This window comes from Osmerus mordax, chromosome 21 (genome assembly GCF_038355195.1).
Source record: "Osmerus mordax isolate fOsmMor3 chromosome 21, fOsmMor3.pri, whole genome shotgun sequence".
NCBI lineage: Eukaryota > Metazoa > Chordata > Actinopteri > Osmeriformes > Osmeridae > Osmerus > Osmerus mordax.
This window is the reverse complement of record NC_090070.1, coordinates 2240438-2261943: the sequence shown is the minus strand read 5'-3', so window position 1 is coordinate 2261943 and position 21506 is coordinate 2240438. Positions and strand designations below refer to the sequence as shown.

Here is a 21506-nt window from a genome sequence, read left to right as displayed (position 1 = left end):
TTTTACTTAAGAGTGTGCTATATCAATATCAACATGACTGTTGCTGTATCCCATGTATCAGGTCCCTGTGTAACAGGATCATTGTCTCGGCTGAGGAGAACCCAACGAAGGGGTTCCAAATGCCGTTGCTGGGGCTGGCTGACCAGGACGAGAAGGCGGTGGTTGGTCCGGGCTATGTTGATTGATCTCTGGTGTTTTCAGAGATCAAAAGAGGGATTAAAGAATATATTGTGCTTATTAAAGTTATGCATTGTGCTTATTAAAGTTATGAACTTAGAAGTGTGCTCAGGATTAAACATTGGGTCTCACACTGGGTGTGGGAAGCAGGCTGTTCTGTGTCTCTATCTCTTCATTTTCAGAAACAACCTTGAAACCGGGTGGAGATGGCACCCGAGCTGGTGGGACGCGTAGGCAAGAACAACTCCCTGATGCACGAGAGAACAAGCTCAACCCTTTTTTAATACTTGTGTTTCAATTGCACTGTATAAATATATGCTGGGGAGGGACAGATAGCCAGTTGGACTTCGTGAACCAGCCCAAACTCTGTTGCGGGTAGGGAAACGTAGACAGCCCCAGAGCTCTGTACTTGTTGATTTCCAACTGCTGCATTAAAGCTGATACTATCGGACCTCTGCGACTCCAGACCACTCTTTCTAGAACACAGATTTGTGTCATAGAATACCATCATTACTTATTGGAATAGACACATAGATTTAGAATCCTTCAGAATACAGCTATGTATCGTACAGGACTGGGTAAGCAGCCACACAAACGATTAGTTTCTCCTCCACCTTGAAACCTAGAAAGCTAGAAATGTTCACCATGGTTGCTACGTTACGAGAAACAAGAAAACACTCCGATTGGCCATCGCTAGCGAAAATCGCTCCTCATTTGCATCATGTTGAGAAAATCTCAACTCGGTCGCGTCGTGTCGCTACCCACAATGCACCACGCAAGCGATTCGCCTTGCTCCATTGAAAATGAATGGAAAACATGTTGTCGCTCGCATTGCGTCGCTGCAGTGGACTGGCACTGTAAGACCTACTTTACTTACGTATTAGATGTTACAATTGTTGTCGTAATTTCCCATCGGAGATTCAAGCAAGCAGACTTTAATTTTGGAAAACCAGACGCTGATTGAGCCAAACCAGGCGTTAATTTCGTGTGGTTTGATAGACACGTCTCAAAAAAGCACGCGTTTATTTAGACGAGTGCTTTGTGACACGTTAAAAGCACGCGTCTAAATAAATGCGTGCTTTGAACGTGTCACGTGATACGGTTCAATTTGAGGCGAAAAAGACAGCGGACGGTGTCTTTGTATGGAAGTCGGTGTAATGGACTTTGCATGCAAAGTCGGCATCAATTACGCGTGGTTGACACACGGGGGCGTCTTAATACTTGCCCACTAGGCCTTCCATAGAAGTTGGCACAATGGACAACGTCTTTGCATGCAAAGTCGGCGTTAATTACGCGTGGTTGACACACGAGGGCATCTTAATACTTGCCCACTAGGCCTTCCATACGGTACGGCTCCGCGCTGCAAGAGAAGCCGTGTGTTGGTGAACCCCGTCTGTCTCTGGTCCATGTTAAAACTGTCCGCCGTGAAATGGTCAGTGCAAAGGTGGCTGTTGGAGTTTATCCGAAGCTTTCCATGAGCGTGGCTCTTCACAAAATCTATCCACCTATTTTTCCTTTCATTATCAACAGGGAACTTAAATGGCGTTGCAGCGCAGCTGGAGTTCTTGCATCCAGGGAAGAGGCAGTTGCGGCTGGTGGGAGACATCCTGAAACTAGCTAGCTAGCTGATGTAAGCTACAATAACAGTACAGTAGGAGGAGCCATTCAGTGATCTGACATAGATGGGGCAAAATGACGTAGATAGGGCATTTTTTAGCTCCGCCCATTAAAACCTGATCTGAATACGGAAGAGAAACTGTTCTTCGGTCTAACTCCACATTTCAGTGCGACAAAGTTTTAACGCTTTGCACATGCTTTCAGGAACTCATTTCACACATATATAATGTAGCCTACTTATAAGCAAAACATGGAATTTACTTTACAGGATCTTTAAGTATTTTGCTACTGTAAGGAGGTAGTAGCCTGGTCCTAACCAAACTCTCGTACATTTCATTTGTACAGAGAGTCTGGCCTCGCTCCATTGACAAGTATTTACTTCCTTGTAGGCAGGTACTCTGTTGAAGTTTAAAACTATTGGATCTGCCCAGAGCCACTCTGATCTGCCATAACCAATTGCTAGCGTTTGCCTTAGCCAATTCCTTCACCACTACTGTAACAGAGCTAGCTGCCGTAGCTGGAAAATCAAACTGTTCCCGAACCTCGTTGGGAGGAGGGCCACAACATCATGGCCACCAACAAAACTCAGCAAAACTTGTTCTTGCTCCGGCTTTAGCTTTTGGATATTCGGCAGCGTTGCCACAACGGACCGAATGGCTTTGCTCGCAACTTTCTCCGCTGCCATTACGGAACTACAACACAAACTAGCGCACGACACAAACTAGCACACAACATCAAAGTCATCGTTCTCAGCCACTCCCTCTGTTCGCTGATTCGCCGGTAGAAAATCAACCTGAAAAATCTGATTTACCTACCTCATGGCCAGACCTATGTACAGAAGCAAAAATTAAATTGAGCGGAAGTACGTAGGAGGGCAGAACCAGGCTAAGGAGGTAGTAGATATGAAGTAAAACATATAAACATGGTTATCCATCATAAATGTGTAAATATAGATGTCATTCACTTTAACACTAAATATCGTAAACGATGCGGATTTATACTCTGAAAAAAGACATTCAACAAATATTAGATTTCTGCCATAAAAATAAATAAAAAATACATCCACAGTGCTTGCAGTGCCCGCAGTAGTAGGCTCGTCAGTACAGCGCCGTTGTTGTTGGAGGGATATACCAAAATGTATGCAAGCTCGTGCTAGCATTGAGCAATTGGTTTACAAGAATGCATGCACATTAATGGGTGGAAGTGAAATGCAATTTATCTTTGTTTTCTTGAGGTATGTAATTAACCAGAAACTGAGATGAGGTCTACATTTTATCGAGGTCAGAGACTGATGCATGATTTTTCAACTGCGCGCTAGCTAGCGTAACCAGCTGAAAACCTAAGTATAGCTAGAGCTAGCTACAGCCAAGGTAGCATGGTATTTTCCCTACCAAAGCAATGCAAGGAATAGTCAGTCAACCAAATAATTATGCTAGCAATGTATCGGCTGTTATGTTATTAGCTACTTGCTAGGTAGCAAGCATAGATAATTGAATGTGCTGTAATTGTTTATTTATCAAGCCAATATGTTTTTGGAGTAATGTCAACCTAACATTGGCTTTAAACGTATCATTTGTAATATGGCAACAATACCCATTCTAAGCTACTAGGTACGCAAATGCGGTTAGCCGGCTACCTAGCCAACTATAGTAGCTATAGGCTAGCTTATCGCTAGCGAGCCGTGATCATTCTAGTTTATTTTTGACTAGGCTAGCTAGACGAGTTCTCTTATTTTGGTGCTTCGGGATAGTTAGCTGGCTAGCTAGATGGATGGAAGTAGGCTAGGTAGCTCGCAATGTCACAGTTCAGAGTTGTAATAACGTCAAACAGTTGTCATATGACTGTATGGCGTTTGAATCCCACCACCGTATCCCACTGAACTGGATAAGTAGCTAAAAAGATAATTTACACTTAACATATCGTTCCCACATTACGTCCTACCCAACAGAGCAGACCAAGTAGTCTTTATTGACAGTAACGTACTTATGTTTAAATAAATTGCCAGTGGGCAAATGTATTAAGCATACTCAATAATGTGATCCCTTTTCAGCAGGCTTTCACTACGGAGTGAGCGACCGCAACATTGGAGGTCTCTCATTAAAACTTACTGGAAGCCTACCCAAGCATCTCTCAGATAATCTCACATCGTCCAAGAGCACCTTAAGAGACACTGAATACAGCTCCGAAGCATTGACCAGACCCATGACTGCTTGAGGGAAGGTGGACCCACCGCAGCCCATGCTGTTCTCCCTGCCCTCCCTCTTCCTCTAGCTGACACAGAACTGCAAACCATCCAGGCACACCCCTTCCCTCCTCCACGGCCACCCCATACCAGGTGGCCTTCCGACAATGGCCTCTGGTACCGAGACCGTACATTACATCCATCTTCACAACTCCAGCCAGTCTGTGCTGGAGGCTCTGCGTTCACAGCGGCGCGAGGGCCTCTTCTGCGACGTGACCGTACGCATCCACGATGCGTCCCTTCGCGCCCACGCATGCGTGCTGGCGGCTGGCAGTCCCTTCTTCCAGGACAAGCTGTTGTTGGGCCACTCTGAGATCTCTGTGCCGCCGCTGGTGCCTGCAGAGACAGTGAAGCAGCTTGTGGATTTCATGTATAGTGGCTCCCTGGTGGTGCTGCAGTCCCAAGCCCTGTGCATCCTCACCGCAGCCAGCATCCTGCAGATCAAGACTGTCATTGACGAGTGCACTCAGATCATCTCACAGAGGAAGGCAGCTGCCGGTGGAGGGGGAGGAGGAGTGATGATTGGAGGGGTTCTCCCTAAACAGGAGGAACGTGGAGGAGGTAAAGGAAGCAGTGGCGGCACCAGCGGAAGTTGTGTTGGGGGCGCTGGCATTGGTGGGGTTTACCAGAGCTTCTCCAACTTTGCCATGGGGGACTGTGTGGCCAGCAACATGGGCACAGGCCTGGGCAGTGCTAGCATTAGTGAAAGTGGACCCGGCACCATGGAGCAGGCCAACCCAGGAGGGCTGATGGCCCTGGGGGACATGGGGCCTGGCTCCATATGTGGGACAGATGGGCTAGGCTCCACAGCCAGCGCTGCTCTCCTTAAACAGAACTCCAGCTGCACTCAGGATGTGAGGTACAAGCTGAGAGACCTGCTGGCACAGACAGCGAACGCCGGTGCCACTGCCAGTAGCACAGGAAGCCTGTCTGTGGGCTGCAGTTCAGGGATGGGCAGCGTGGACAGCATCGGCAGAGACAGCATCCGTGGCAGTACGGCAGACCTCTCGGATGACCTCGTAGGAATAGACAGATTCAGTGAGGAAGAAGAGATTGATGGAAGAGACAGAGGGCGAGATGGAGACAGGGAGAGAGGTGCGGGCCACAGCCGCAAGCAGAGGCAGCCACTCAGACTACAGGTAAGGCAGGGGGAGCGGTTACCATGGTGAAAGTCATGCAGACCGCTGCCCCTTTCTCACTGGACCGTACTGTCCACAGAGCATGTAGGCAGTGAACATAAATTAAGATTGGCTGGAGTTGAATCCTTTATTGTGGCACATTGATATTCCATGGACTTCAATGGGTCATTAAACATGTTAAAGTCTTGGAGAGGTGCAAGAAACGATTCAAAAGTTGCCTTGCTCAATCCAGATCTACTTTCAAAAGACATTCCCACACAAATCTCCTGTTTTTAAAAGTTAAGCAAAACTAACTTACAATGTAAGAAAGGAAGATTACCCTTCATTCAGTGCTTGTATGCTGCCTGTGTATTTTGTATACAAAGAATGTGACATTGAAAGTATGAATGAACAAAAACATGTTGCCAACACCATCACTTAAAACAAATCAAAGGAGTTTTAGGGGTGACATTACGCTAAATGTACGTCCTTTTCTTTTAACCCCTTCAGGTTACCGGAGGAGACGGAGTGGTGGTAAAAGATGAAGGTATTCAGGAGGCATCAGTTTTTTCCTTAGCGGATGGAAGACGAGACGGAGAGCAGGATGCCTCACAAGAATCTATGGCCAGCTTTGGCCAGGTGAATTTTTCAACTACTGTGCTGTCCTAAAATAACTGCAAGATATTGTTATTTTGATAACCCCCCACTTAAATGTTTTAACCACACATCATACTAACCTACTTTCAGAAAAAAAGTAAAAGTATTGTTGTGGCCTGCACTGTTGTTATATACTCTTCAGTGTTTCCTCTAGGATTTTTTTTAGCAGTGGGGGAAGGTCTGTCCGAACCACCCCCCCTCCCCGCCGAAACAAAGTTCTAACCCTATATTTCGGAGCAGGTTAATGTAATAGTCTAATAGCTAATGTAATATTGCACATATTTTCGTCCTATTTCCCCTAAAGCAATAAGGTTAGGCTACTTAAAGACACCTTCCACTCATAAAGTATGCTCTAAATGGCATGAATGCTGCCAATTAATAATTGACGTAACAACTTATTGGAAATGGTCAGTTGCCTAGCCTATTGAATTAAGGTACTCGAAAGCATGTACACTGTGCTTCATTTGATCTTGATAGGCAAATAATTCTGTAGCAAATAATAACAATAAACCCACTATTAATTAAAACTACTCAATATAATAGCATAATAATGCACCTAAAATACAAACGTGAGCGAGGGCAGCAATCGCTATCGAATCAACAGACGTGTAATTTAGCAGGGGAAGAATACAAACGTAATATAAATTTGCAAGAACTATAGACTAATACAATAACAGGCTTAAATGAACTGACAACATAAGTTATACGAATTACAGTTCTCAAGGACGCACACACACAATCTCAACTGCGGTGTGAAGCGAGTGTCTGTGCTATTCTGCGACATGCACCCTAACAATCACTGCTGATAGACAGCCTTTTGTACAGCCCTATTTCTGATACCGTGACGGCAGAAATTTAGCCGTGGCGGGCGGGCAAAATCAACATAGAGGAAACACTGCTCTTGAAAAATACATAGTTGAACTATGGACTGAAAATAAACAACATTAAGTGTTATTGTGGCTGCACTTTGTTATTGTGGCTGCACTGGTTTTACTTCAACTCTGAAATGCCATTTAATATGTAATAATACTTACTGAAGTGAATATTCTGTGTGCCTTCCAGGAGTTCTATGATGAGCCTGGGGTGTTTTCTGAGAGCTTTTGGCCACAGAGTGAACCTCAGACTATGTCTTTCAACCAACGAGGAAGAGTTAACAAACCCCTGACCCCCCCTCCTTCCACACAGTCCATTAACAACCAGGTCTGTTTTTCTTCAACCTGGGTTATGATTTTGGGAGTCACTTCTGGAGTATAGGGCTGAAACTTTTTGTAGTCGACTGGTTAGGGTTAGGGTTACCTTTCTGTTTGTGGAGGCAAACCATGTAATTTTACACCTGATATTTCTGTATATTGTATACAAAAATGCATACTTATTATTTAGGAAGATTGCATAGATTTAAAAGCATGCATTTGTTGCTGCTCATTTACTATTCAAAATACTAAGTCTAACGTGTAGAATGAAACGGTTGTCTGGTCATTTCCCCTGCAAGAGGGAATGGAGATCGGCTGTATAGCAGCCTCATAGTTGAAAAGTTGCATTAAAATGGAAGAAAATGGGCAATCCGGTGTAAAAATGGTCCTTACCTCTATGACTGAAACGAAATAAAGAAAACCTTTTGAAACAGGATATTTTAACAACGTTGTCACCAGTAGTATTTCACATGGAATCGCGATTCAAACAGTACCATCTGGAAACTGAAAATATGCCCCCAAAAACGTAAATAAGCTTGACATTTATTTAGGGGAAAATGTCTCATTCCATAAAAGTTTTGTGGAAGCGATCATTGTCAGTAACAATGCAAAATGCGACCATTTGGTCTCAGTCTAGAGCCCTGCATGGAGAAGCTGATCCCTGTAAATTGTGCTACAAGCTAACTACTAGGGGTGGGAATCTTTTGGTACCTCACGATTCAAATCGATTCTTGGGTCACGATTCGATAAAAAATGGATTCACAATCTTTTATCAAATTTCGATTCAATATATGCTTATTTGTTATTGCTTAATGAGATTACTAAACTTGCAGTTTAGTAATCTCATTGTTATAAAAAAAAAAAAAAAAAAAAATAGATATGAATTGCTAGAAGACTGAATCGCGATTCAAATGCGAATTGATTTTTTTCCCCACCCATTCTAACTACTAAACTACTGCTGTGTGGGCATCACAGGAGCTAACCAGTCGAAGGGCGTACAAAAATACAGGGTGTTGATATCACAGCCTGGAAACATGCCTAGCTACATGTTTGGCACCTCCATGTTTATGTAGTGTAGTGCAAACACGTTATAAGGGTGGGAAAATTTGTTCAGAATATACAATTATGAAATGAATTGATTTAAAAAAATGTAGCGAAGAAACACTCAGCCATAGGCTACACGAAATCGCATAGGAATTGAATGTTTACATGTTGTGTTACGCGTATTTTGATCGTATTGTCTGGGTTAGCAGCGACGTTCTTAGTATGAATTTTTAATATGTGGTGTCAGAAGGAGCTGTGATGTCGTGGAAAATACGTCTATTGCCTCGAAAACAAGCCCAAATACGTGCATTTTAAAATTGTGACGAATCTGGTGATAGAGGCAGACTGATTAAAAAATAAAAATAATTATTCATTATGCATACTTATGAATAATGAATAATATTTATTTATTTATTTTAAGAATAAAAGTATGCAGTGGCATAACGACATCTCTGATGTTGATAAAAAACCAAACCGTTTCAAAATCGGTTGAAAATTGAGAAAGTTATGGTAATTTAAAAAGTACATGTAGCACCAACACAATGTTATGGGTGAGCGAGTTGACTGTAGCAAGATGGCTGCCATGTGCAGACGTTCTAGACTCCGCCGTAAGCCATCTAGACTTTATATATATCTATGGGGAGAACTCCCACTCTCGGGAAACTTCCAGGTTCTGCAGTTCCACTCTAGTTCCATATGAGGGCGCTAACGGTCGAGTGCAGAATGAATGGAGGTCTATGGAGCTATACCCCTCAAAATCCAGGATATAATTCTTTGTCTAGTAATTGGAATGTTGAATTTGAAAGGGGAGGCAAAACAATTACACACTGCTGGGTTTTCTTTTTTTTTTAAGTCGCCTTTTGTTCTACAAAGCCTTTTAAAATGTCAATGACGTCGTTCACATTGTACGGCCAGAGATACCGCATTACGGCAAGCTCTGATCACCTCCTTTTTTCTCTTGAGACATCGATAACACAGCTGACAGGTTAGGCTCTCCCTGTCAATACACATGCTAGAAAGAGTTTTGGCTTGCTAATGTTGTTGCTAATGTTGCTAATGCTCTGACATTCTGATCTCACTTCGGATGCCATCAAGCGGGATCTCTGGTCGTAGTCAGTTCTTCACTAACCAATCAGCATTCATTAGCAGAATGCTAGCGTGTTATGGGCAACAACGACTCACCCTCTAAGAAATCAAAAGGACATAAGTACTTGTTCATTCAAATTTTGACCAATAATCCATGTTGAACATGAAAAAACTACAATCAAATCTGAGATTTCTCAACTAAAATCAGGTGAAAGAGACTAATTTAGCCGTTTAGCTCCATAGACTCCCATTCATTTGCACTCGACCGCGATCACTCCCAGTGAAACTCTGGTGGAACTGCAACAAAATTCGGTACAATGGGGCTTAATAGGGAGTGGGGAGGCTCCCCTTAACCCTTGTGCTGCCTTCGGGTCACATGACCCAAAGGTTCATAACGAACCATCGTTGTGTTTACCCAATTTTACCCAATACAAAAACAAATACAAATAATTTTCTTTTAACCTTTGCAATGTGGGGGGTCTGAGACAGCCCAACGGTTAAAAGAAAATTCTTCACTTTGTTTTTGTATGCGGTAATCTGATGGGTCAGAATGACCCGACGATAACAAAAGGGTAAAACAGGCTCTGGTGACGCGTTAGTGACGTTGGTGACTGTGGCTAGCTAGTTAGCCACCGTTAGCTTCACTTTTTGCCACAAAAACTTTAACTGAACCTGAACCTAAACCGTCAAACGGAACGTTCGCGCGAATACAAGCAATGCAATCGGGACCCAGACGAACATTTTCACACCGACATTGTCTATGTAGATAGAGATCAAAGGTTGTTCCCTTGCCAAAGGCAAAGCACACCCAATAAAAAAGAAAATCTTATTGGGGATATGCCAATGGATTAAAGGAACATTATTTCTCATTCTATTAATCAGCCCCTATCTTCCTGTAGTGTGATGTTTGTTGGTAGTGCCTTTTTGGTAGGAGCATAGTTTTAATGATGGAAAGGTTGTAATTCTGTGAATGATTTAATTCCAGACAATACCCAAGCCTTGGGTATGCATCACCTGCCCCCTTCTTCTCCTGTCCAACCCCCATCTTTTTATTTAAAAAAATGTTGTGTTCATCCTGTTTTCCGACAGTTACTTTTCCAGTACCCGGTTAGCCAGTCTCAGCAGTCATCGTTTTTTGTGGGAGGACCCATGGTGATTGACAGCATCGCAGGAACTGATCCAACCCAGCATGCTCCACCACCACCACCAATGACGCCAGCCCCACCTCCATCCACCACTTCCTGTTCGACAGGCCCCTCCCCTTCCTCCCAGGGCTCTGAGACGTCGTTCGACTGCACTCACTGTGGGAAATCTCTGCGCTCCAGGAAGAACTACAGCAAGCATATGTTCATACACTCTGGTATGATTGTGGAAATGAGTTCTCTGTTAATTACATATCAAAGAAACGGAATCAAAATGTAACACGGTTACTCGCACCAGCAACACCTCGATGTAACTCCACAATGTCTAGATTATAGCAATGATTCACATCACTGATGAGGACTATTCTTTACCTTGTTTGTCATGTTTGTATGCTGCAGGTCAAAAGCCTCACCAATGCTCCATCTGCTGGCGTTCTTTCTCTCTGCGGGACTACCTCCTCAAGCACATGGTGGTGCACACAGGTGTGCGGGCCTTTCAATGCTCCGTCTGTGGCAAGCGCTTCACCCAGAAGAGCTCACTGAACGTGCACATGCGCACTCACCGAGCCGAGCGTACCTTCCAGTGCAATGTCTGCCACCGGGCCTTCACCCACCGCACACTCCTGGAGCGCCACGCCCTGCAGCACGCCCACCACACGCCACAGGGGGAGGGGCGCGGGCCTGGCATCACCTCCCCCATCAAACACAGCCCCCCAGCCCTGGTCGGGCCCTCAGGTATGGGTGGCCCCAGTGGGATGAGCAGCGGGATGGCCAACATGGCCAGCCATGGGTCGTCATCCTCCTAAAAGAGCAGAGCAGCAGTTCCAAACCAGTCCTCCTTCATAGTGAACCCCCAACCGAAAGAGCATCAAACACCCATTAGCTCATTTTAGAGAGGTGGATTGGTGTTTAGTTCATTTGTTGGGGACTAGGTAAAAGCAAAGGAGTTGCACATTGTGTTGCTCACAACTCAAAGATGTGCAGAAGAGAGACATCCAGGGATAAGCAATGACAGATTAATTGGGTTAGGGTGAACATACTGTAAGTAGAGTCAGGGAGATACCGATATAGGGCCTGATTTTGCTGGACAGAATGGTAAAGATAAAGACAAAGTCTACATTAAAGGGACAGTTCACCCCAAAATATCAACCACAAAGATGTCTACCGTTTCAAGTGAAATATAACAAGTTTGGGCAAGTTTTGTTGCGCTCAAAGCGCCAAAAAGAGAAACTTTAGAAAAACTCAACAGCAACGTCTTCTTTCAAAAATCATGACCCACTTACACTAGAAAATGTTGAACAGCCCCCTTAATGCTTGAAATAACCGAGCAATTAGTTTGACCTCCTAGAAACAATCAGTTTATATACACGAAAATGTGGCACTAGTCAGGCTGTTCTGTTTATCCTCCCCCTTCCTCAAGTGGCCTTCCCGTCAATTCTAGGAATTGTTAGTCTTGGAGTTTTGTCATTGCTCTGCACCAGCAAAATAGGTCCCTAAAAGAGGATTATTTGAAAGAAAGAGAATTGTTGAAAAGGTCATCAAGGAGGGAGGGAGACGATAGAAGGAGAACAATTATACATGTTTAGATAAAAGTAAATGCTGGAAGGATACGGAGTGACTGCTAGTTGCCATCAGACGAGCTTGGACTCCGCACCCACAAGTTTGAGGGAAAACATTGGGGTCTGTTCATTGACTCTAATACCTCTTTTTGCCTCTTTTTTGGGGTCTTCCTACAGTTGCTGTGATTCATGTTGTTGTACTTTGATACTTCTGATAAATGTGTTTTTGTAATTGATTGCATATTTTGATCTCATTGTTATGAAACATCTGCATGAGTATTTTAAAACTTGTCCTGGACCACTGCACGCCAGCAAGGAGAAACAGCCAGCTAGCAGCACAATTTTGCAGTACAGTGCTTATGATCATGATTCTCCATATCATGAACAGAAGTTTTCTTATTTATAAAAAATTAAAATAAGAAAAAACAATCACAGCAGATGTTGAAAGAAACCAAAAGACAACTTTGCATTAAAGTGTATGGGGAGACCCCAATGTTTCCCCAAAGGGAAAACAATACATGTGCCACTGGACGGCCCAGGATCATATACCTCGAAACAGGAAGGCAGAAAAGAAAAGTGTACTATGTTTTATTTTTAAATGTTTTCGGAACATTTCAGCATGTTTTACACCTACAATTACCTCAGTGGTCCAAAGACGGGCATTATGGTCCACATATCTAAGCTTCATAAAATAAAAACAGTTGAAACATAAGTTTAGAAACATATTTTTACTTTGTAAACCTACTAAAGAATCTACTGTAGTGTGCATTTGTCTGTAAGTCTTTAAAGAAAAAAAGATCTGGCAGGAAATTCAAAAGAATTGGAGTCTACATGAGCCACCAAGTAAAACTTGGTTGTCTATTATCTATTGATCATTTTATTAGGCTTAACATGTATTTGTTGCTATGTTATGCATCATGGCTGTTGCCATTAGATGGGAATGGTTGAAAAGAATTGAACCTTTTCTCCAACATACCAATATATATTTTTTTAAGTTTTAGTTTGTTTGATTAATCATGCAACTATCCCTTAGTAGATATTGACTAGAAGTCAACAGTGTGGTGATATGAATTACTACATAATTTATTCAAATTTGAAATGTATCCTATGCACAGTCAGTTTTGCACAATGTGTAATTTTATTTAATACTAGTCGTTGAACCCCAGATATTTGTGAGACAAATCTCCCACCTCTAGCTTATGTTATTGCAGAGATTTTAAAAGTTTTTCTTACCTTAAAGGTAATTTGTTACATAAACCTTATATCTACAGTCAGTGATTGACTCTTGTTTAACTAATGTTATGGTCACCTTAGACTAAATCTCACTTAAAGCTTTGACATAGAATGTCCCACTTTAAAATAATAGTTTCTTGATCACAGGGATATATCAAAGCTAGGCGCTACATTGGTGAAGCCATTTCCTTTTCAACCTGTTTATGAAAGTTTCATAGAACTGAGATGATCTCGTATTTCTTACACAGTATGAGATGGCCCAAAAAACTTTTAAAGAGCTCAGATCTTTTTAAAGTTCCAGCACCTAGGTCAGGCATGATTATTAGCCTGTTTAGAGATTTTTATGTATCCTCGGAAACTCCTAATGGTTAGTACATTTAGTCTGAGGTGGACCCATGTACAGTGCTGTCTTATGTGTGCTTCAAAGCCATGTTAAAATGCGTCCCATAATTATCATGTATGGTTTTTGCCTTTTTATTTGCTTTTTTGAACAAAGGGTGATGTTAACTGTTTTTATTACATTCATATACATTTAACAGAAGTAAAAAATGTCATAAGAAAATTCTTTTTATAAATCCCATGGTATATCACCTCTTATGTATTTAAGGACTAAAGGCATGATTTAACTTTTTATGAAAAATTACATGTTATACTGCTTCAATAATTATTGAACTTTAAAACTTTTTGACATTTCAAAGAATTCTTTGTCCAAATAAAGTCTGAATTGGCCAAATGTAGTTTTAGCCTTGCAAAATCCTTTTTTACAAATGTGTGTAAAATTATAAAGATTTTTGCTATTTCTTAAAAGAAAAAACGTGTTGTCAGTGTACATCTACTCGGTTCTAACCAGTACATTCGAAAGTATAAGAGCTCCTTTTTAATGCCTTAGATTAAGTTTCATTCTAGCCCAAACCTTTGAAGGTCTGTCTGGCGGTGCCTAAACTCTGTCCAGAAGGCCTCTGTTACTCAGCAACATCTGTTCCAGTAACACTTTTCCCGGCATGCCGAGGGACACAGGCCCTCCCAAGAGTGGCCTTTTGTGTGCATTGTCCATTGTCAATTCCATCATTGTCTGCGGAAGTCTGTTACTATAATGCCATGATGCGATAAACCTCTTTAGAGGCCAACATCATTGGGTTTTAAATTAAGTTACTGAGTTTTGTATTCTTTTATTTCATAGAAACATCTTGGAAGTTGAATGGGCAAAATGCAATGTTAAAACTTACTTTTCTAGGAGTCCATTATTTTTATTTGAGAGAAACTTAATTAAAATGACACATTGAAGCTTATTTGTTCCAAATTGTTTATTTACTTTTTTATTTGGAAAAGTGTTAGTTCTTTACCTGGTTTATTCATTGAGATGAGTTGGGAGTGGTAAATATAGCATGGGGACATTTTTATGAATAGTCCCCTTTGGTCTCCAGGGAGACACTTTCAATTCCTGGTAGTGGCTAAGTGTCAGCACAGAATAGCTCACCATGGGGTAGCCAACAGATGTTACTGATTAACTTTGCTCACAGACCCTAAAGAATCCCTTACACCAAGCACAGGCTGACAAAGTTGTAAGTTCAATATTTATTTGGAAAAATAGTCTTAGCTAAATCCTTCATTAAAAACAGTAATGGAGACAGTAACAGTAGTAACATTTTGTACAGTCCTTCCTTAAATAACATTTCTTAAAAACAATCCCATTGACCTGAAGTGCCTTTGCAAATATCAGCAATAAAAAAAAAAAAACTTAAATAATAATGTCACAAATATATAACACCAAATAAAATAACAATTAAATTAAATTATACAAATTTAAATCATATATCTTGTCATCTTTTTTTTCTTTTTTATAAAAGCACATAATCCTTATCAAGACAAATTTTTTAAGGAAATAGACAAAACGCATGTCCAATAACAATACTATGTCATAAATGGTTCAGAGGGCTTAGGAACAATACACTCCAGTTTTACACAGTGATCAAGTATACGTTAAGTCCTCACAGGTTAGTGACGGGATCACAGCCCATATGAACAGCTTTGTGAAAAACAGGCCAGTATGGCCAAACATCCACCGTTTGATGCAGTTCCTGCGCTCAGCAACGGCTTGTGGGTTAGAGAAAAGGGCTGGGTGCAAATGTTGCAAAAACTTCAAACGTTTCCATTTACACTAACCAAATGCTCTCTGTGACTGACACATTTCTCGATTTTCGATTACAAATCTTAAAAACAATTTGAAAGTGGACGGAAGCATGAATAGTGGTGTCTTTAAAAAGGTAAAACGTCTTTGCCCCTCCGATTCCTATCCCACAGGCCGCAACTGTCTGCGCTTAGTTTCCAGTAGAGAACCAGCTCACTCTGAATATCAGTTAAACGTCTCAGTATCAGCAGCAGTCTCAAGGCAGGACACCTCCCCCTAGGGTTAGAGCAGCATTTGAAGGAGTATAAAAACTCTCCCATAGAGCAAATGAGCAACAGCCTCTTTGTGGCTTGTTACACCTAAAGAGATAGGAAAAACAAATCTGCATTAGTTTATTTTTATATAAGACTCACAGGTTTTTATAAAACAATTGTAGTTGAAGCTAAATGAATAGAAAGATTTCAGACCTACCTCTGTTGCGATTATACATTCATCCTTCTCCTCTGACATCACAAACACGGATTTGTACTTTGTGTCCGCACATGCAGACATTTCTGGAACTTTCTTTTCTGCTGCATCACTGTTGAAAATATAAAAAAAGTTAACAACCTGGTACTTGACATACGTTAGGAAATCAAATTTAAACAATTTGCACTTAATTGAAAGGCCATATTACCTTTTTAATCGTTTGGTGCGTTTCTCCTCAAACTCGCATGAGTCCAGCATTTGGCACTTCTCCTCGCAGGCTGCCTCTAGTGTCAACTCCTTGGCCGCCTGCTCGTAGTTGACCTCATGCACAAGATTATAGTCTGCCGGCGGGTGGCGGCTTTTGTAGCTGCTCCTCCCAGGTGAAGCTCCCTCATCAGGGTCACTGCAGAAGTCCATCTTCTTATTGATGTTCTTAATGCCAGATGTTGCGACAACGCCAACTGCAGGGTCCTTATCACTCCGATGACAGTTGTTGGTCAGATTGTTTATGGTTTCTCCTTCACCAACGTCACCCTGACTTCTACGCTGCACCTTGGAGCGGATGCAACCCACCAACACTGCACAGCCCGCCAACAGCAACAACACCAGTGCCACCCCAGAACCAATGGCCATCCAGGGAATTTCAGAGCCTCGGATAGCAGCATGTTCTGGGAGAAGAAATTGGCAGTTGCGGCCACCATAACCAGGTACACAAGCGCACACATACCGGTTGTTCCTTTCATGGCAGGTGGCGCCGTTGTGGCAGGGGTTGTGTTCACACCGGCTGATGGGGGAACTACAGTTCTGCCCTGTGTAGCCTGGAGGGCAGGTGCAAATGTAGCCATTTGGGCCCTCCTGGCAGGTACCACCATTTTGGCAAGGGTACATGGAACACTCTTCTCCCGTGTGGTCGCAGTTCATCCCTGTGAATCCTTCCGGACACTGACACAGGTAGGAGTTGACAAGATCAACACAGCGGGCACCTACGTTCAGAGAACAGGATTGGTGTTAATATTTTGTCTTGAGTTTTCAGACAAACTGTTTTCCAAAGGACTCAAATTCATAAGAGTGATATGTTTTCCAGATCAACAAATTACCATGTTTTGGTCATCTTAACCATTTTCCTCCTTACCATTTGAACATGGACCGGAAGTGCAATGGTCAATCTTCTTCTCACAGTTGAAGCCGGCATAGCCTGTGGGACACTGGCAGAAGTAGCCTCCATCAGGGTTGTCAGCACAGCGGCCTCCATTGAAGCAGGGCCCATCCGCACATGTCATGGCGCTTAGCTCGCAGTTTTTACCATAGAAACCAGGAGGGCAAGCACATGTGTATTTGTTCTCCATGTCCTAAGAAAAGCAAGTGGAATGTTTCAGTGGTTGCTATATCACCCAAGTCGTATTTATCATTCTAATACCTCCTAAACATAAGGGTCTACATCTTGGAACGCTGATGATGATTGTACTCACAGTGCAGCTTCCTCCGTTGCGGCAGAGATTCCCGCTACACTCGTTGACTTCAATCTCACAGCTGGAGCCAGTGAAGCCCGGCCTACAGGAGCAGGTGTAGCTTCCCTGGCCAGTGTTGCTACAAGTAGCCCCATTCATGCAGGGCTTGTGGTGAGTGCAGTAGTTGAGATCTGGAAAGACACCACAGCACATGTTGATTTGCTATAGAGGGACATATGGCTGAACAACAGCAAAGAAAACATCTCTTCTCTCCCACCCAGACACTCGTTCTGTAAGGTTGTTTGTAATGTATTTTCTTTCAAGAAACTTTGGTTTCAACGTCAAGTTGTTCTCTCTCTTTTTAGAGTTACTCACCTTGGTTACAGAAAAGGCCCCCCCAGCCCTCCTGACAGTTACACTGCCACGGCTGCTGGCAGGTCCCATGGAGGCAGCCTGGGTAACGAATGCAGTCATCACAGTAGCGACCTTTGAACCCCACTCTACACCTGTCAACCAATAATATATCAGTTTGTCCTCTTGTGGCAAGTTGTGTCATATACCCTACAGTCTATTCTGAATACAATAATTGTGTATTTTTTATGTGAGACTCAATTTTAACTGATAAACTTACTTGCACTCCCCTGGCTTCTCACAAAAGCCATGTTCTTCATCACATCCTGGCAGGCAGATAGCTAGAAAAAAAATCAGATAACATAAAGACAATGGCAATAAGTTAAAAAAAAACGAGCAGTAGTTGTATCACTGATATCATAACTGCTTTACATGTAGATCTTTAAACTCAGTAGCTGTAAATAACACCCAGTCACAGTAAAAAAAAAAGATCTACTTAACATAGTACATATGAAGGCAAAGAGTATATGCGTGGACCCTTTTTCCTTTGCTGAGGGTCAAAACTCTTATTCATTCATTGCACACAACTCCCCTTAAATGTCTCGGATTGGGGAAGATAAGAGTGGACAGCTGGTGAGTATGGTGCCAGTGCGCGACAGCTGCCCCATTGTCTACTCTCTCCCGGCAGCTGCCCACTTCAAACAATACCCCACCCGCATCAGCCAATCAGCATCCAGCCCACTCCAAGAGTAACGAATCGGACGTAGCATGCAAATGTATGGCACGCGTGAGATTATTCCAAAAACTTTCCTCAGCCTGATTTGAATAAATCAAGTGGTCGTGTGTGTGGGAGCGTGTAGAAGCGTGGTGTTTTCGCACAAGTTAAATTTAAGGGCAAATATTTTTTTGGAATTAAAAGTATTAATATAGACCTATATAGACCTACGGAAATATATTATTCCATGCTTGAAAGAGCATTCGCCCTACTGCATTCATCGTACAACAATGCTATTCTAAAGTCCATTACAAATATTTAATCGGAAAAACTCACGTTCTGTGCAATATTGTCCTTTCCACCCAGCATCGCACACAATCTCGCCGCGCTCTCCACATGTGAAGTGGCCGAAAGCATCATCTCTGGGACGACAGAACACTGAGCACCCATCGCCATAGTAGTGCTCGTCACACACAAAACGGTATGAGTACTTAAGTTCGGTTCTTCCACCGGTGTGCAGGTCCTGAGACCATTCCTCTCCCACCGTTAGATGCCTCTGAGTGGCCATTGTGCTGATAACACGGTCTGGATTATCTGAAGATGTAAATGTGAGTGATCATCAACTCATGTCAGCGAAGCAAACCAACAACCATGACCAGAATAACCAAACCTCTCTAGGATTGACTTTTTTTCATACCTGTTGAAAGATCTTCTTTGGAGTCTGTATGCAATGCCTCAATGATCAGCGAGAATGTCCCCTGAGGAGATACAAATGGCTACATAAAACAGGTGGCCAGCGGAGATGGAGATAGCATCTAGCAGATTGTACTCCAAGCTAATGCGTAACACAATTCAACACAGACGTCATATGCTTTGTGTTCGGTGTTGTAGCCTACACACTTTTACACACGGAAAAATAATCTTAAATTTACATGTGGTTTGCATTAAAAACTTTTTGGGAAAATGTTTTTGACTTACCGGCCATGTGAAACCAAAGTTTATTCTAATTGGGTTCGTGAATGAACTCTCTGGGATGATTTCGGGAACTTGAAAAGAGTTAGACCCAAGCACTGGTGTCACAGCGCCTCCGAAGGTGCAAGGTGGCTCCGGTGATGCATTTGGTTGATAGTGTTTCAAACAGATTCTGAAAAATGTTTTACATTCACATTGCTGCTGAAACGAAGACGCAAGCCCGCCCTTGCAACAGTTTTTGTTCCCCTGGACTCCCTTCTTGTTCAAAAACTCTTGCAGTTTAAGTTCGAAAACTCCCGAACAAAAACCCTGTTAAAAAAAGTTAAACATGTTTATTATTCATGCAAAAGATGAATGTCGCCGATGCTATTTAAGACTTTAGACTGCCTTGATTGTAAGTCAACCATATAGCCTAGCTAATACAATGAGACGAAACTACCATCTCCAGGTGCTACATAGAACAACACAAAGCTACACAGAACAAGACTATACAGGACTACATAAAGTGCACGTGTACAAACATGTACAAACTGCGGGAGTGTACAAAATCGCGTAAAGGGTTCTAAAACTTGGTGGTGCATAACATGTAGCCTGATTATATGTATATGTGTGTCTTACCTGGCATAATAAGATGGACAGAACGGCAATTGTCAAAAGGATGGTGCGCCCCATATTAAATAAATAAATAAATAAATACGTTAAAAGGCTTGGGGAAGCTTTGCTCAACTTATCCTCCGGATACTTCCTTTCAAATGTGTCCACAACTCTGGGAATGATTCATTGAGCAAGCTTTTGAGTCTTAGCATCAGTTGTTTGTATCATTCACGTCGTTTTCGTTCATGTCCATGAAACAAAGATAAATCCCAACGGTCAAAAAATTGATAAATATTGGACCTTGGCTAATTTGCTGAACTACTCTAAAATTCCTTTACAATAATCCCACTTGAAAAAGTGTAGAAATAATTAGACATGTTTTGTCTCCTCGTAGAAACAGAGGGCAACAAAATTAGGAAGTTGATTTTTGTTTGTCTTGGTCTATCCCAAGAAAATATTTGTCAGTCATCCAACATAGGCCTACTTCCCCGATTCCTTCCAACGTCTTCACTCGACATTATCTATGCGTTTGTCTTAAGTGTAGGCCGCCTGCAGCCAGTTTTATATGGGCCGGCGCATGCTATGGTAATAACATGCAAATGCTCTACCCCCAATGCGTCTCGAGGAATCACAATGGAATACCACCCCATACTCGTGGCGTCATGTGAGGATCGAATTTGGACAGAAATAGTTTTACCCTATGTGAAACTATTTCCGCAAACTGGCCAAAGGTTGCCATATGTTTTACAGTGTATCCTGTTTTATCAATTTTGTACTGGTTTGCGCTTTGTCCATGTTTGCACACGTGCACTCGTCGTCCTGTGTAGGTCTATGTAATCTTACAGCTTTGTGTTTTGTCTCACGGTGTAGGCCTACTGCTGTATTAGCTGTTAATGGATGAAATGACACAGCCAGTCTGAAGTCAAATCTGCTTGAACAAATTGTTGAAGCATTATTTCAGTAATTAAAAACGTTTATATTAAATTAGAATGGGCTAATTTAGATTTAAAGGCAGTTTAACTTATGCCATACAGTAAGATTATGATTAAGTACTACCCTAGTAGTATGTATTCTTGTGACTATGCATGTATTCTTGTGATCAGTCTATCCGTAATATGAATCGTTATAAATGTTTTTAGTTGTTTTGTGGGCATACTGTAGGCCTATGTAGCATTGTGAGACACATACTCAGTAAATTGTATTGTGTAACCTTACAAACATTTCTAGTTGTGGGAGAATGTTTTGTTTTGAATGAACATGACAAATGACAGAATAATGCACATTCCTTGGCAGCAAATGTAGAGAGGTGAACGCTAGTAAAAGCTGCATTTATATGGGCACAGTTTTCCTTTGCTCTCGCTTTCTAATTCCCGAAGAAAATAAAGAAAGTGTGCGCGCGTGTTTGTGAGCGAATGAGAGGCATTCGCGTGGCAGTCCTGAGGGCACTTTGTTATTGTGAGTTGAAGAAATAAGTTTGCTCTCTCACTCCCTCTCTGTGTGCGCTCAGCTGTATGGTAATTCGAGCAGCACCTGCTCTCCCCACAATTTAACAGTGAGCGAGCTTCCCTGGGCGCGCGCCCCCATAGTCACATTGTCCCTAACTTTAAAAGACTTTACCTTACAAAACATAACCAGCTCAGTCAAATAGACTATTTGGTTGCCCGCCATGTTTGAATAATGAACAACTTTAGTCTTTAACATAAATGTTCGTCAACAGCAGAATCAGAATCAGACCCATTTGTACTTTTGTGGGAAGGGTGTGTTG

The 21506-nt window shown here is 42.2% G+C and overlaps 2 protein-coding genes across 3 annotated transcripts; one reads left to right on the top strand and one right to left on the bottom strand.

Annotated features, from left to right (window-relative positions):
* The first annotated feature begins 2894 nt into the window (after positions 1 to 2894).
* Positions 2895 to 14317, top strand: zbtb45 (zinc finger and BTB domain containing 45). Of its 2 annotated transcripts, none has more exons than XM_067259743.1 (6): positions 2895 to 3028; positions 3848 to 5175; positions 5665 to 5793; positions 6874 to 7011; positions 10221 to 10491; positions 10673 to 14317. In XM_067259743.1, exons 2-6 carry the CDS (start codon positions 4144 to 4146, stop codon positions 11077 to 11079), a joined length of 1977 nt encoding a protein of 658 aa, XP_067115844.1. In that variant the 5' UTR covers positions 2895 to 3028; positions 3848 to 4143; the 3' UTR covers positions 11080 to 14317. The 2 variants fall into 2 exon arrangements, with proteins under 2 accessions (XP_067115844.1, XP_067115845.1); XM_067259744.1 differs by having other exon boundaries at positions 2915 to 3028; positions 3845 to 5175.
* Positions 14318 to 15436: 1119 nt separating this feature from the next.
* On the bottom strand, positions 15437 to 19834 carry dla (deltaA). The gene is made up of 11 exons (XM_067259332.1): positions 19766 to 19834; positions 19154 to 19456; positions 18873 to 18933; positions 18512 to 18769; positions 17741 to 17801; positions 17485 to 17615; positions 17131 to 17300; positions 16794 to 17010; positions 15870 to 16644; positions 15665 to 15773; positions 15437 to 15552 (listed from the first exon to the last, which is right to left on the bottom strand). The coding sequence occupies exons 1-11, from the start codon at positions 19817 to 19819 to the stop codon at positions 15547 to 15549; spliced, it is 2145 nt and encodes a 714-aa protein (XP_067115433.1). The 5' UTR covers positions 19820 to 19834; the 3' UTR covers positions 15437 to 15546.
* Positions 19835 to 21506: the final 1672 nt, after the last annotated feature.

Coding starts and splice junctions, on each gene's coding strand:
- zbtb45 (XM_067259743.1), top strand. CDS start 4,144: ATGGCCTCTGGTACCGAGACCGTACATTACATCCATCTTCACAACTCC. Junction 7,012..10,220: donor CACAGTCCATTAACAACCAG/GTCTGTTTTTCT, acceptor GTTTTCCGACAG/TTACTTTTCCAGTACCCGGT. Junction 10,492..10,672: donor GCATATGTTCATACACTCTG/GTATGATTGTGG, acceptor TGTATGCTGCAG/GTCAAAAGCCTCACCAATGC.
- dla (XM_067259332.1), bottom strand. CDS start 19,819: ATGGGGCGCACCATCCTTTTGACAATTGCCGTTCTGTCCATCTTATTA. Junction 18,770..18,872: donor CAAAGAAGATCTTTCAACAG/GTATGAAAAAAA, acceptor TTACATCTTCAG/ATAATCCAGACCGTGTTATC. Junction 17,011..17,130: donor GCAACGGAGGAAGCTGCACT/GTGAGTACAATC, acceptor TGCTTTTCTTAG/GACATGGAGAACAAATACAC.